The 16,007-nt window shown below is 43.8% G+C and overlaps 1 protein-coding gene across 1 annotated transcript; it reads right to left on the bottom strand.

Moving 5' to 3' along the window:
* Positions 1-4,040: 4,040 nt before the first annotated feature.
* On the bottom strand, positions 4,041-15,210 carry LOC308362617 (protein O-GlcNAcase; the record flags this gene model as incomplete). The annotated part of the gene is made up of 17 exons (XM_080835348.1): positions 4,041-4,177; positions 4,315-4,474; positions 4,631-4,826; positions 5,131-5,222; positions 5,452-5,556; positions 6,013-6,098; positions 6,583-6,639; positions 7,271-7,445; positions 8,260-8,702; positions 8,899-8,985; positions 10,059-10,328; positions 11,157-11,255; positions 11,781-11,952; positions 12,337-12,467; positions 12,772-12,869; positions 13,064-13,115; positions 15,171-15,210. The coding sequence occupies 17 exons, from the start codon at positions 15,208-15,210 to the stop codon at positions 4,041-4,043; spliced, it is 2,400 nt and encodes a 799-aa protein (XP_080691474.1).
* Positions 15,211-16,007: the final 797 nt, after the last annotated feature.

The following is a 16,007-nucleotide window of genomic DNA, read 5'->3' on the forward strand; positions in this document are numbered from 1 at the left end:
ATTTACCATGATCTAATCCAGTGTGTTGGAGTGTATTAAACAACACCTCTACATCAAACAGTTCTATTGCATTCACTTCATTCAAAATGCCCAAAATGCTCCAATTAAGGGGTTTTATTTGAACATAAAACTTCCCCATTTTAAATCATTGTCTATAGTCACTAAGCCACAGACCTTTGGAATGGAGCAGATGTCTCTCATCACTCTAGTTACTTTCTAGCCGGGCATAATTTTTGCTTTATTTCAAGCATCAGTACTGATGTATTTAAAATGGAGAACTTTTCCCAGCACTGCCATTTTAAAGACACGCTATGCAACAATTTGCCACTTTTTGAGGTATGTTTTTTAAGCAACTGCTTTTGGTATCATCTTTAAATTAATTTTGATGGTAAAAGACCATGTGAAGACCCCATCCCATCAAGGCTATACCTGAAAGAAATTAAAAAAAGCTTTAACAGCAAGACACCACAAACAATATCCACAAAAGAAACCAGTCAGCATGTGAGCAAGCTTTTATCAATGCCAACCAGGCTGTTGGTGATATTTGCTATTATTATGTCTGGATGTTTTAAGGTATTTAGCTTGCCACCAATACCAAGACATAACTCTGTTACAACTGGTATCCTTAAGATTGCTCTTAGATTTAACCCAAGATACTGTAGATGGTGTATTAAAAACAACACACACAATTCAGAGAAATTGAGAGAAAACCGAAAAAAATATTCTATTTATTTTTTAGTAACACAAAGTTCATAACATACTATATAAAAATTGTGTACAGTTTGTTATGTCATGTAAATCTATTAAAGGGGAAGAAAACCAAGTTGTAAACTGATTATATTTCCACAAACTTAAACAGGCCTTTTTCAATTCTAAGCAAACTTGTTAGACTGACAATGAGTTTGTGAATTTGTTTGACCTTCAATGACAAAGGCCATACTATCTTAGCTTGGATATTTGTGCAATGCCACACAAGTACCGCATCTTATAGTAATTCTCATAGTGCGGCTCACAAAACTCCTTCCAGGAGACGCCTTCAAACTATCACTTAAAATTGCATCAAGAGGTGCCTGTGCAAATAGAAATGTTTTTAAGCAAAGAAGATAAAAATGACAGCTTAAAATTACATCATGTGAACTGCTACAAACAGCAAGTACATGTGGGTAGTATGTGGGTCCCTAGCTTAGTGTGGTTGGCAAGCCATACTCCTAAAATATTTAAATCAATTTTTCTGAGACAATGCAGCGTTTTTGCTAATTAATATCACCACATGTTTATTTGATATTCTGGTGAATCTAATATCTTAATCTTGATTTCTTAAATTTTAATGAAAATAATTCCACCGTAAGAGATTAATGGAAATTCTCAATGTGGTTGCCATTTGTTGGGATTCGGTTTAAAATATATACACTGTGTGCACAATTATTAGGCAAGTGTGTATTTTGACCATATCATCATTTGTATGCATATTTTCCAACTCAAAGCTGTATAAACTTGGGTGCTAATAGGATTTAAGCATACCAGGTGTCGTGTATCTGTGTAATTAGGGAGGGTGTGGCCTAAGGAGATCAACACCCTATATCAAGGTGTGCATAATTATTAGGCAGCTTATTTTCCTCAGGCAAAATAGGCCAAAAAAGAGATTTAGCTGACTCTGAAAAGTCAAAAATTGTAAAATGTCTTTCAGAGGGATGCAGCACGCTTGAAATTGCTAAGATATTGAGGCGTGATCACAGAACCATCAAACGTTTTGTTGCAAATAGTCGACAGGGTCGCAAGAAACGTGCTGAGAAAAAAAGACGCAAATTAACTGCCAAAGATTTGAGAAGAATCAAATGTGAAGCTACCAGGAACCCATTATCATCCAGTGCTGTCATATTCCAGACCTGCAACCTACCTGGAGTGCCCAGAAGTACAAGGTGTTCAGTGCTCAGAGACATGGCCAAGGTAAGGAAGGCTGAAACCCGACCACCACTGAACAAGACACACAAGATGAAACGTCAAGACTGGGCCAAGAACTATCTGAAGACAGATTTTTCAATGGTTTTGTGGACTGATGAGATGAGAGTGTCTCTTGACGGACCAGATGGATGGGCACGTGGCTGGATCAGTAAGGGGCACAGAGTTCCACTTCGATTCAGACGCCAGCAAGGTGGAGGTGGTGTACTGGTATGGGCTGGTATTATTAAAGATGAGATAGTTGGACCCTTTCGGGTTGATCATGGACTCAAAATCAACTCTCAAACCTACTGCAAGTTTTTAGAAGACACTTTCTTCAAGCAGTGGTACAGGAAAAAGTCTGCATCGTTCAAGAAGACCATGATTTTTTATGCAGGACAATGCTCCAGCGCATGCATCAAAGTACTCCACTGCGTGGCTAGCCAGTAAAGGCCTTAAAGATGAAAGAATGATGACATGGCCTCCTTCCTCACCTGACCTAAACCCTATTGAGAACTTGTGGAGCCTTCTTAAACAGGAGATTTACAGTGCAGGAAAACAGTACACCTCTCTGAACAGTGTCTGGGAGGCTGTGGTTGCTGCTGCACAAAACGTTGATCGTCGACAGATCAAGAAACTGACAGACTCCATGAATGGAAGGCTTATTACTGTTTTTGAAAAGAAGGGTGGCTATATTGGTCACTGACTTTTTTTTTTTGAAATGTTAGAAATGTTTATTTGTACATTTTGAGTTGTTTGTTTATTATTCTCACTTTAACAGATGGAAATAAACAAGTGAGATGGGAAATTTGTTTTTTTCATTTAGTTGCATAATAATTCTGCACACTCATAGTTGCCCAATAATTCTTCAAACATAGATATTCTCCTAAGAAAGCCAAAACCTCACTTTTACTTTCTTAAATATTTAGGTTTGAGGTTTCTTGACATTCAGGGTTGATGAGAGCACTGTAGTTGTTCAATAAAAAAATGAATCCTCAAAAATACAACTTGCCTAATAATTGTGCACACAGTGTATGTACATGAATGATTCCGAGGATGGGTTTAATTAGAAGAGAGTAATGGTTTGCCTATGCCTCCATACAAGTAGCCCATAGAAAAACATGCTTACACATCAAGAAGAAAAAACTGTCAATACGAAACCTGTACGCACAGTAATTAAACAATGGATGTGAACCACAGTCACCATCTTTGAGCAGTGGCCCACTGTTCGTGGTCCAGACAGGTTGCCTCTCCAAGCCGCTTCTCTGGATAGAAAGGTTAACAACACCTGTCCCAATTATAGTCCACAAAAAAAGAGCTAACGACTAATGCGTTAGGAAATGTTCAAACTGGCCTGGCAACTAATCTGTTAGACAAGACCTAGGTCTTCACCATGGTAGAAGGCATCTCAAACGCTGTCACACAGCATCTCATAGAATAGGACAAATATAATCATACTACACATACTACTCCGTGAACATACTTAACCGACCCTTACTTGCAATTATAGGGCACTTTATATTATAATTTTTCTCTCTTTTAACTGTGCTTCAGTTATCATACCTTAGGTAGGTGATTCAAAGGCTGAATGATAAAATTATCTTGTGATTCAAACGACTACACTTATGAGATGATTCAGTGTTCTTTGGAACGTGTGTATTTGAACATCAGTGTACATGCAGTGCAAAATCTTTTAATCTTTTAACCATGATTGCCATATTTCTAGCAAGAGCTAAAGAGTGCTGGAGTGTGCAATGTGTGGGAAAAAATAACTACAATCATTCAAGCCATTAAGGAGAACGGTAAAAACAAGACTCCAGGAGGTGGTCTAGCTGCTCATGGTCCCTGACAAACACACACAGGCAGACTCAGTCACACACACACAGTCTCACACACACGCAGACTCACACACACACATAGACCTACCCTTATTAGCAACCTGATCCAAAAAACTCTCATAAGCACTGTACCGACATTAGTCCCTATCTGACACACACGCACGCACACACACACTCCTAAACACATACATTCAAATACTAAAACAGGTGCCCTGCGTCTGCCCCAGCCAAACACACACACACACACACACACACAAACAGTGCTTAGAGCAGGCGCCCGAGCACCAGGCCCTCCCTGGCGCTGGCCTCCACTCGTAGGATCTCCAGGAAGCCCAGTTTGGTGAGGAACTCCATCCTCAGCTGGTCCATGGGCTGCACTTCGCAGAACACACCCCGCGAACCTGCAGCACACACACAATGATGCACATCGAATATAGACACGCACACCAGAGGTCGTTTTGATGAATGAAAACTGTGGCTTGATTGACTGTTCCACACAAACGATTTAAATGCTACACACACATACACGCACACTGACCGTTGGCTTTCAGTGCGGTCAGGAGTGCAGTGAGGAGGCTGCGGCTGACACTGCAGTCCACCAGCTCTGGCAGGGCGTCAAGCCGCAGCTGCGAGGGGAAATGGAACAGCAGGGAGTCTGGGTAATCCGGCTGCTCCTCCTGGAAGCACTGCAGCGCCTCCTACAGACGTGGAGAACGAACTGTCATTACTAAAACTGCTGTCAAAAATCTCACCAGACACAAAACACATGTCTCCTTCCTCGTGGCTGACTGATAAACACTTGTTAGCATGCTAATATTATTGTTGCTGGAAGCACCTATGCCCTGACCCCTGACCTTTAAGCCACCGTGCCCGCTGCTCCCTGGGGCCTGAGGCGGGTACTTGTCCCTCATTGCGGGCAGCCAGCTAGCCTGCCAGCGCTTGGCAAAGTGGCGCACGTCCAGGATGCCCAGCACACACCCACACACTCCCAGCTCATCCTCGAGGACAAAGCTGTACTCTGGGCACAAAGCCAGGGCCGCCCCCAAACACCTAAACACACACAGACACACACACACACACACACACACACACACACACACACACACACACACATGCAGACACAGCCAAGCATAGGTAGCTATAATTATACAATACAAGCAATTCCCATGGCATACTGTATGCTTTTGTCACAGAAGAATCAAAGACATTTTAAATATGTATTTTTAATAATTAAATGGATAATTAAAACATAATGCATGTACACTTCAAATACATTATGTGTACAAGTGTAACAAATTGCTTTTAAGTGTTCCTCTGAAGTGAATCAAAGAGGACTGAAAGGTTGATTCTTTACCGATCACCAAAGAAGTCAGGATGGATCACACTCAGGTCCGGCTGGCCTCGTGACCTCTGGTGCAGCTGTCGCACCATACGATACAGCTCTACCTACAGGACAGGTAAATATTAGCTACAGAGTACAGATATTTAGTAAGTAGCGGTAGAGAAATGACTACTGCTACAGTCACTTTTTATTATGCTACTGCTCTCTCATGTAACTTGCCAAGTATATACAGTATGTGAGTTAGCATGTGTGTGTGTGTGTGTGTGTGTGTGTGTGTGTGTGTGTGTGTGTGTGTGTGTGTGTGTGCGTGTGCGTGTGCTCATGTGTGTGTACCTTGTCTTTACTGTGGAAGGGGCGGATGTTGTAGAGCCGTGCACTGGGGAACAGGGGCGGAGGATGGATGAAAAGCTCAGGTGTGGTGCCCAATGGGAGGAGCAACTGAGAGGAGAGAGAAAGAAAGAGATAAACGTAAAGTGGAAAGAAAGTCTGAAATGTAAAATGTCCTTTTGTCAAATGAGCTATAGATTCTGAGTGACTAAAAAGATCACTTTCAACAGTACAGTATACTCCTTTATTAGTCAAACAGTATTTTTTGTTAATTTGTAGATGTTGCACCATGACTCAGTATAGTATATTCCAGGTGTCCAGAAATAATCACACTTAAATTGGATTCTCCTCCTGCTAAATTCTTGTGCTATGCTAAACTATGTTTTGTTAAAGTTAGTGTTACAGAATTTGAAACCCTTTAACAAGGTGCTTCCCTTTGTAACATATATGTGTACATTCTATGAATATATGTAATAGCATAAAAAAAAAAACTTAAATACAAAAAAAAATACAAGGTGCTCCCCAGTAGGATGTATCCTGGCAACATAACAAGTAATGTGTTCCTACCTGCATCTCGCCACAGAGTCCTCCCTTAAAAGCCCAAGGCTCCGCCTCCACACCCAGCAGCTCCGAGCCACTGGTGGTACCACACCCTAAGAGAAGAGAGAACAACAGAATCTAACGAGCCACTGGTGGTACCACACCCTTAGAGAAGGGAGAACAGCAGAATCCGAGCCTCTCAGTTTTCACCTCATCTCTATCCTCCATCAATCCATTATCAGTACCAGTTCAATTCCATTCATTTCAATATGATTACAATTTCTTTGTTCTTTAAAGCACCATTAAAAATGAACATTTTTGTCAAGGTGATTTATGGAACCTAAGTGTCAGCTATGGTGTTTTTACAATTACAAGGCACTTTACAGAGCTTGTATTACGGAGTCACCGGTGTTAAAATGCTAAAAGGGCCAACTTCTGGGATGGCTTTGTAACTCCGCCAGAGAAGATCAATTCCAATTTCATGAATAGCTCAGTCTGAACTGTTTACAGCTTTGTTTGTAAGACACTGAGTGGTAGTTAATGGATGTTTATGTGAACGTGTTGTTAATGGGCATTTATGTGAATGAGAGCACTCACATTGGAAGCAGTTCTTCCAGGAGCCTGAGGAGGAGCTGTCACTCAAGACGCGGCCCTCTACGAGGAGAAGATGAAAAAAGAGGATGGAGAAAAGGAAGAAAGGAGAGAGAGATGAAACAGAATGAAAGGAGAGGTGAGGGAGGTTAAGAGAAGCGAGAGGCAACAGAGACTGACAAGAGAGGAGAGTTTAAGATTCAGGTATATCATCACCATCAGGTTGTGTCATGTAGATGCAGTGCGACAACAGTTTTGCATGTCTGTCAATAGATGACCAACAAACACACAAATAAGAATCAGATAACATGCACTCCATCAGAAAGGAAAGCAAAGGATGACTTCAGAAGATGCTGGGATTACATGGCAGAATGCAGAGGAGAAGGGAAGAACGAGGAGCAACAAAAGGAGAAGAGAAGAGAAAGGAGGACAAGAAAAGAGAAGAGAAGAGAAGAGAAGAGAAGAGAAGAGAAGAGAAGAGAAGAGAAGAGAAGACAAGAGAAGAGAAGACAAGAGAAGAGAAGACAAGATATAACAATAGAGGTTTTCAGAATGACAGGGTACATGAAAAGCACATGGATCACATCACAATCAAACAATCGAAAGGCCCGTTCCTGTACCTCTCTCCAAGTCACTCTCTCTCTCTCTCCTTCATTCTCTCTCTTTCCTCTCCTCCCTCCATCTGACCACTCACCAAGCCAGCTGATGAAGGCCTTGGCCACCAGCAGTGTGTTGCGCAGGTCCCACACGTATGGGTAGAGATCATAGAGCACCGCCCGGTTCACACTGTTGACCACGCCCTCGTGTAAATACACCACCTGATCACACGACGTCAGGAACTGCCCTGCCCGGCAACGCCACTCCTCCACCTGACAGGAAACAAGAGTGACAGAAAGAAAAATAATCAGAGATCACTATAAAACCAACGCCCCCATTTCCTTTCTGGTTTATTCCGTAAGTCTCTTTTGTTTTACCTTGCATCCCCCTAATGCCATTTATCCTTTCCAGTTATGGTGAAGGGAGAGAGCAGTCAACCCACCCTGCATCAAACCTGAGTCTCCGATGCAATTACCCTGCTCCCCGACCACAACATTAAAGAGTCAGGCTCACTGGTATAGCAGTCAGAGCACATATTTAACTGAAGATAGGAATACAATAGACAAACAATACGATCTTACCATGACTCATCTACACCTAACAATCACATCATATGGATCACATCCATATTAGGTCAGTGTATAGAACTGTATTATACATCATAATATGTTACAAGCTAAAACTGAATTGTTGCCTCACCAATCTCCATGGTGTTGCTGGGAAGGCTGTGATTTACACCCCTAATAATTCCATCTGATTTAGCTCTACATGAAAAGAAACAGTATTACCTACCGCTTCTACAGATTGAGTGAATTTACTGCATGCAGTGCGTCTTAGTGAAGTATTGCCAAGCTAAAGAGCCGATCCTGAGTCCATTAAATCTCCTCAAGCCTCAAGGAGATGAAATGTTTTCATTGACAGAAAAGTCGATACCACTCTCTAAGTATCTCCGGACCCCTCTGGATGTCTTTGATCTCCAAAAGACAGATGTAAGCACCAAGCACTTCTGCATTCTCGAAAAATTTGACAAAATCTAGTCCATACAGCAAGAAGACTTCATATGATCTCTAATGACCTCTGACTGACCTTTTGAGGCAGTGCCTTTTTCTTGTTGCCATTGGCACTGACATACTGGCAGTTGGCCTTGAGCCATGTGAGGTTCTGCAGCAAACTCTTAGCTGCTGGGCCATATTCATGGGGCAGGTAGTGCAGGCCAACCAGCAGCCTGACCTGGGACTCGCTTAGTGGGTTCTTCCCAGCACAGAGCCCTCTTCCCTTGGGCTTCTCCAAGGGCGACCTGGTGGAAGCCTGGTTGTCACCTTGCAAAGCATGATCTCCATTGCTACAGAAAGAGGTGGGGGTCTCTTGGTTGCCCTCGGGCCTCTGGGGCTCAGAGGGGCTGTCAGGGGCAGTGCTGTCCTTCTGTGGGGGCTCTGAGGGGGTTTGGGGGGGCTTTGGATCCACCGTTTTAGAGCCGTCTGCAGTGCTCTCAGAGGTGTGGGAGGCTCTGGAGGTTCGAACCTGGCGACCTGGGCAGGCCGAGAGGGACAAAAGAGAGAGATGAGGCGAGGGAGAGGAACAAAAGAGGAAAAAGACGAAAGAAGATAAAAAGGGAACAAGAGGGCAAAAAGGAGACAAAACAGGAGACAGGGAATGATGAACTGTTTACAATCATTTCTATAGAACACTCTTTTCAACACAAACACACACACACTCAGGTCTTACCAGGCAGCAGAGGCTGGTTGAGCTCCTCCATCCAGTCGAGCAGGGCAGTATTAAGAGCTCGTTCTGAGCAGTACTCCCCTGCATCATCTGCAGAAAACACCACAGTTACACTCGGAACCGTAGATGACTTTGTTTGTACATAGCCTATGGCTATGTTTGTGTGAGGAAGCAAAAAGAAGGAGAGAGAGTGTGTGTTTATGTATGCATAAGCAAGTGTGTGTGTTTGTCTCTATCTGCCTGTCTGGCTTTTTACATATCTGCACTGAAACCAGATCTGTAAAACAAACATCACCCCTAATGCTGGGATTTAATAGGTACTACATACTGTATGTATTTACCCCCAGCACTAAACTCCATTGGTATGGTCCATCTACTTAGTAAGGAAGACAAAAATATCTGGACATGTGGCCATCTCCGTGCAGGCCTTGGCTCTAACACAGCCTCAGGGATATCAGAACAAGCCATCTTCTTGGGTAACCATGCTAACAGTCACAGTCTGATGAGCAATTATCTATATAGCAGTAGAGTGTTAATCACTGACATGGAGAGGCATAGTAGTGCCTAATATCTCTCTCGCAGACACGCGCACACACACATACACACACACACACACACACAATCTGAAGATCCACTAATATGTGATATCTCAGGCATTCTTGTTTATGTATGCGCCTGATATACAATAGGCACAGAGATTGAGTACCACTCTGGAAATAAAATCAGGGCTGGGGTGTATTTAACACTGTGAGGGCATCACAGCTAAACACGTTCACCTTATCACTTATGGATGGTCACTTATAATTATAGCCACTGCCCTTTGGCCTGAGGGTCATTCAGGTCAAATGATAACTAACTGAAGCATGATATGTCAGCTCTCTTGCAATCTTTTTTTCCTCTCTCATCTCTCCTTCACAGGCCTGTCTATTGGGGGAGAGGCGAGAATTGTTTCTCATCTTCTTAACGGTATTCTCTCCTGTTCTTTCCACTTCTATTTCTGTCTTCACTTCCCCTATACTTATCCAATTGCCTCTCCTTCCCTGTCCTTCAATTGTCAACCTTTGCTTTTCTTCACATCTCCTCTCCTATCTTCTCCAGCTCTTCTCTCGTCTCCTCCCCTCCTTTCCTCTTCTCTCCACTCCTCCTCTCTCCTCTCCTCTTACCCTTCTTGTCTTCATTGCTGTACTGGTGCCACGTGCCCAGTGTGTGCAGTGGAATGTAGTTGGCCTCAAATTCGCAGTTAGGGTTGAGCAGGAGACCACGCAGGTGTCCATGGAGACCAGGGGGACGACCTTTGAAGGGCCCTAGGAACACTCGGCGTGAGTCGTAATCGTTGGCATGGAGATTGTCCCACAGCATAGGCGGCCGCTGCAGCACCGAACGCACCTCAGACAGCGAATCAGCACTCAGCTCACGGGAAATTACCTTACTTCCTGTTTAAGGAATGCAAATATGATTTAGTATAATGTTTTCAAGGTTATTCTCTGAAAAGGACATATACACGTTATGATTACAGTTTTTATTTGTGGATCTACGATTACTATTGAATTAAACACAACTCTAAAGCAGGTTATTAGAGACTTTGTACTTCATGTTTTATGTTATATTTATGTTCTGTTTCAGGTTGTATTTTTTATATTGTCTAACATTATGTTTTACAATGTACTACAAGCACATTACCATAGTAAGACATCTTATACATGGATTTTCTAGTACATCAAGAGCATTGCCGTTCTGTTTCTTGAGCTGATAAGGAAATGGTCAAGACTTAAGTGAGCCCCTGATCTCTGTGGAGGACCCCACAGAGTCGACAGAACTGGGCTGGCTGGACCCGCTTAAGCCACACCCAACACACCATGGCTACCTATGTGGGACAAATATGCCACCGTGTGTGTCTTGATAAATTGGACCCCAGGGTCCAAAACCAGGTATTTTTGTAAGTCCTGATATGGCTGTGATTTGTGAAATCTGTCAAATCAAATATCAGCCACAGCATCACAGGGTGTCCAGAACCAAGAGATGCTGAGCTTTTGACCTCCAAACAACTCAACAGGGATGGACGAAACGCGGTCACAAGCCACATAGTGTTCAACATAGTTAGGAAATTATGGGTCCAAGGGTGATGGGAAACACATAATGTGTGTGTGTGTGTGTGTGTGAGTGTGTGTGTGTGTGTGTGTGTGTGTGTGTGTGTGTGTGTGTGTGTGTGTGTGTGTGTGTGTGTGTGTTAGTGTGTGTGTGTTAGTGTGTGTGTGACTGACCTGTCCAAATGACAGAGATTCCAGGCAGCAAGTCCTCCCCGATGGTGAGCAGGTACGGGGACTTGGCCACACTTGGGGAGCACAGAGAGTCGCAGTACTCTGGAGATCGTAGACAGAAGAGGAGCACAACTCAAAACATAACACTGAACCAACACGCTACCTCTTACATGAGTAAGCAAACACACAATAGACTTCTAAAGTAAAATGTCAACTAGTACACAACACCCTATGAAGACATGCACTGAAAATGTCTTCCTGTGGCTAGCTGACAGAACATGGCACACATCAGGGAAATTAGGTGCCTGCTTCTGCATATCATTGTGTTATGTTGTACTGTAACACGTGCTCATAACACAGCATTGGGAGAATGGGGGAGCAGAGAGAGAGAGGAGAGTGCCATGGAATCATCACATTCATGGAGGTTTCCGTTGCTGCCTAGTGACCCAAGCTGAAATGTTTTAATAACTCCTCAATATTGTTAACCTCCCAAATACAATTTGAGTCCACTTGCCGACACATATACACTTGATAGAAACATACTCATCATTATGTTTTAAGAGTGAGGCTGTTCACATAGACTGGATAAAAGAGTAATGTAGTGTGGTGCTGTTAGAGGGTGTCCACCTGTGGGGCAGAAGAGGAATACAGGTGGCTCCCCCAGAAAGCTGTAGAGCTCATTGGTCACTGAGACCTGGGCGTGGGCGAATGAGGAGAAGGCTTCACTGTCTGCCTGGCACATGGAGTGGTCGATGTCGTCAAACAGGATGGCGAAGGCCTTGCATCCCAGCTCAGCCACCTGGTTGCAGGAGAGGTGATTGGAGACATGTGTGGGAAGTGTGGTCTCACTTACTCACTCACTCACTGGGCTAAATGGAGCACAAATGCTAACATGCTACGGCCCTTGCTTTCCATCTGATCCCTTTAGATGAGGCTGCCAATGTTGAAAGCATGTTGCCAGATTGTGATGGTGACAGTGATGATCTAAATGTGCCAAGGCTGTGGCATCATATTTACTCTGATCTCATTGGCCAGGAGCAACAGGAGCATTTGTGTCACTCTGTCAACAAACACTAGTCAACCCAGACTGATTGAATACTAATGACCTTAGACCTGGAAGGATCATTTATAAAAGGTGTGCTAGATAAAAAATATAAATAAATGAACAAGAGATATGGTGGACCTGTTTGAGTTTGCGCTTGAGTAGGGAGAGGTCACAGGAGCTGGAGAAGATGACGTCTTGGCCAGGGGAAAGTGCGTACACAAAGCACAATCCTCTGGCCTCTGCCTCGGAGATCAGAGTCCTCACCTGGACTACAAGAGGAAGAGGACAGGGTCAAGGTCAAGGTATGTTGCTTGTGTGTGTGTGTGTGTGTGTGTGTGTGTGTGTGTGTGTGTGTGTGTTTGTGTGTGTGTGTGTGTTTGACTAACTTGACATATGTCTGGCATTCATATCAGTTTGTGTGTCTGACCCATGGTGTGTTTATGCATTGATTTTTTTTAATATATATTCTCACCAACACATTTTCTCCCTTCTCATACGCTCCATGTTCCCACCAGTAATAGACAAACACTCCCACTATCTCACTGCAGTCAGTACACCCCCCCACTTCCTTACCCTCTTCGTCTGTAGTGTAGAGCTCCCTCCACAGCAGGCGGTGCTTCAGGTCGTCTTTCGGGCCATACAAGTATGTGTTCAGATCCCATTTCTGCATCCTGAGAGAAGGAATTGCAGGGGACGCAAGGAGTTGCAAAGATGGCGGGAAAAAAGGATGCATTATACATAGTAACATCAAAATCATGAACTAAAAAAACTATATGTGTAATTGAAATGCATGTGAGGCTTTCCCTTGAGGCAGTCTCTCACCCTCTTGACACACACACACACACACACAGCCGAGTGAGCTCACCACTGAAAGAGAACTCTGCGTTGCTCCATGGACCATGGTCTCCCGTAGAAACCTGCCAGGCAGAGGCACACAGGAGGGGCACAGTGTGTGAGTCATTGCTAATTATAACACTGACATTAAAAACCCCTAACAACCACCAACTAACAAACACAGACACATTAGATCCTAAAACATCCCAACAGTTCCTGACCTCTTTTTTGTATCATTACCTTTTCCTCCCCTTTCTCTCTCTTGCTCTCTCTCTCTCTCTCTCTTACTGATCCAAATCAGAGAAAAGCCTCATAGCCACCACTGTGGATTTCCGTCCTCTCTCTCAACAATGGTCGCCTTTTTGGCTGCTGACAAAGATCACAGCCCAAACACCCTGTTGACCACACAGTGAATAAAGCTAACAGCCAAAAGGTCACACACAGCACTCCTGACTGTGAGTGCAGCCATGTGGGCCTACAGGTGTCGTGTCAGTGCAACCCCCATGCAGCCCTGCTGAAGTGGGGTAGCAGACAACAGCAGTCCCCTGAGCTGCTGAGCAGAGCAGAGCGTATCTTACCTGGAGTCAGCAGGAGAAAAACTCATAAGCTGAGGCAATTAACCAGCCAGTGTTGTCTAGGGATGACAGAGAACATGGTGGGTGTGTGCACATGGGCGGTTGTGTGTCCTGTGTGTGTGTGTGTGTGTGTGTGTGTGTGTGTGTGTGTGTGTGTGTGTGTGTGTGTGTGTGTGTGTGTGTGTGTGTGTGTGTGTGTGTGTGTGTGTGTGTGTGTGTGTGTGTGTGTGTGTGTGTGTGTGTGTGTGTGTGCGTATGTGTTCGTGTGTGTGTGAGGGGGGTGAAAGATTCTGTGTGTTTGTGAGTGTGTGTGTGTGTATGCTTCACTCTCTGATATGTGTCCTGATTGTCGGCCATGTTTCATGATATTAAATTGTGCTTCAATCCTCCTAGGATTGTATTTGATATGAAGATTTGGTCTCTTCCATTAAAACTGAACGACTGGCACGTAAGTATTACACTGGAGGCCAGACACAGGTCTACACACAAACATGCTGTGTATGCCAAGTACATAAAACTCCAAAAGGTTGCCCTCCAATAACTACTGTTAATAATGCCATGACATTTAAAAGCAACCAGCAGTCCAGAGTCAGGCAAGGATGGCCCCAACTGAGAAAGATGTCACCCCTGCCACCCACCAGTGTCTGCAAGTGTTTATCATCAACTCAAGAATCTATTGTGTGTGGACTGTCGAAAACAAACATGCTGTGTACCCGAGGATTATCCTCACGCTCCAAACACTGATTTCAGATGGAATTAGGGCTGTTATCTCTCGCCCACCCATGCTGGGTTTGGCGTTTTAAAAGGGCTGCGTAGGCACAGACCATACACCCACTGTTAAAAACATTGGCAGATCTGTGTTACGGTATGGATGCTCTGCTTCTTCCACTGGTTTGGTGGGGTATGCTCAATGATTGGACCTTCGAAGGAATGGCAGGCCATTTCACCCAGACATCTGGTTCAGTCTGACACCATTTACACTTACAGTGGGTCACTGGGTATGATTATGAGAGCGCACGTCAAAGACATCAGCAACCACAAAGATTTCATGAAACCATATCTGAAAAACAGTGTAAGACATATTTCCAATGAAAGACTGCATAGACTTCTCAACTTCGTCAAATCATCCTATCCTGTCGCTTTTATTTTTTGTATTGCCTGCATTATCTCCGAAGTGTGGGACATTGCATGAAATTATGATTAATAAAATGTCATGCACAACTTCGCATTATTCTAAGATCATCAACGCAAGCGGTGCACAATAATTTAGAGGTTTGGTCTAGACTGTAGACTATCTAAATACCACATACCGACACATACCAACTGAACATACCCTATATACGCAGACATAACAGGCAACCACACACACACACACAAACATATACACATAGTGGCAGGCACATTGACACACATACGAACCACATAAAGCCTACGCAAAGAAAAGGAAGATAATTAATGTTCGGGAGAATGCCCATAGGGTAGGTTATTTTCAGAGTAGAAAAAAAGGTTCATTAAACCAATGAGATCATATAATATTTATAAAGGATGCTGAAACTGGATTACCTTCCACAACGCCACACAAAAAAATGCTCTTGTTTTCCATTGTTGCTCAATGCTGCTTTTGTCCTCAACTCAAACTGTCTTTTAGCGATGAAAACCAAAGACTCCCTTCAGGTTTCCGTCTCGTACGCGGGGCAGAATCAATAGCATCTACTCTCTCCAGTCCCAGAGATCACGGTTGGTTGGTCCCGGTCGGCGGCGCATCCTCCCCACACAAACCCCCTACCATCGTTAAACTCAAGTTGTAAGGATTGGAAGTCACCAGGTATCACTGCAAGCTACGTCCACAGATTTCTGTTCTTTTGTCAGTGTAGTTTAGTTCTTATGGTAAGCGCTGATGGGCGTCAAGTCATCGTTTTTCACAGTGAAACCAGACAAAATTCAAAATATGATTGGTTGCAGCGCCTATCCTCCCCAGCCACTGCCCGACCAGTGATGTAAACTGTCATCCGCCAAGGAGCGACGGGAGTGTGTCGGAGTTTTTACCTCCATCTACCGGGCATTACCAGCAACGCACTTTCACTCAAAATGAGGCCACACATGGTTTTGCTCAAAAAGGGTAGCATCAGTGGTGCTGAAAACATCACCTGAATCGAGCCAAATTCAAGGCTTACTATTTCTACAAGTCCAAAGGGAATTTGAAATTGCAGTTTCAATAATTCATGGTCACCTGCAGACCACTTATACAGGTCTCAGATTCAGTTTGAAACCATTTGACCCTGCACAACTTAGTAACTCCAGGAGCACTCAGATGTTGAATATAGATATGCATCTTAATAAGTCATTTCTTAACCCCGTAGCCTATTTGATGGTGTCCCAAATGGACCTGAGTCTGGCAGT

Source organism: Sprattus sprattus (assembly GCF_963457725.1).
Source record: "Sprattus sprattus genome assembly, chromosome: 3".
In the NCBI taxonomy this organism is placed as follows: Eukaryota; Metazoa; Chordata; class Actinopteri; order Clupeiformes; family Clupeidae; genus Sprattus; species Sprattus sprattus.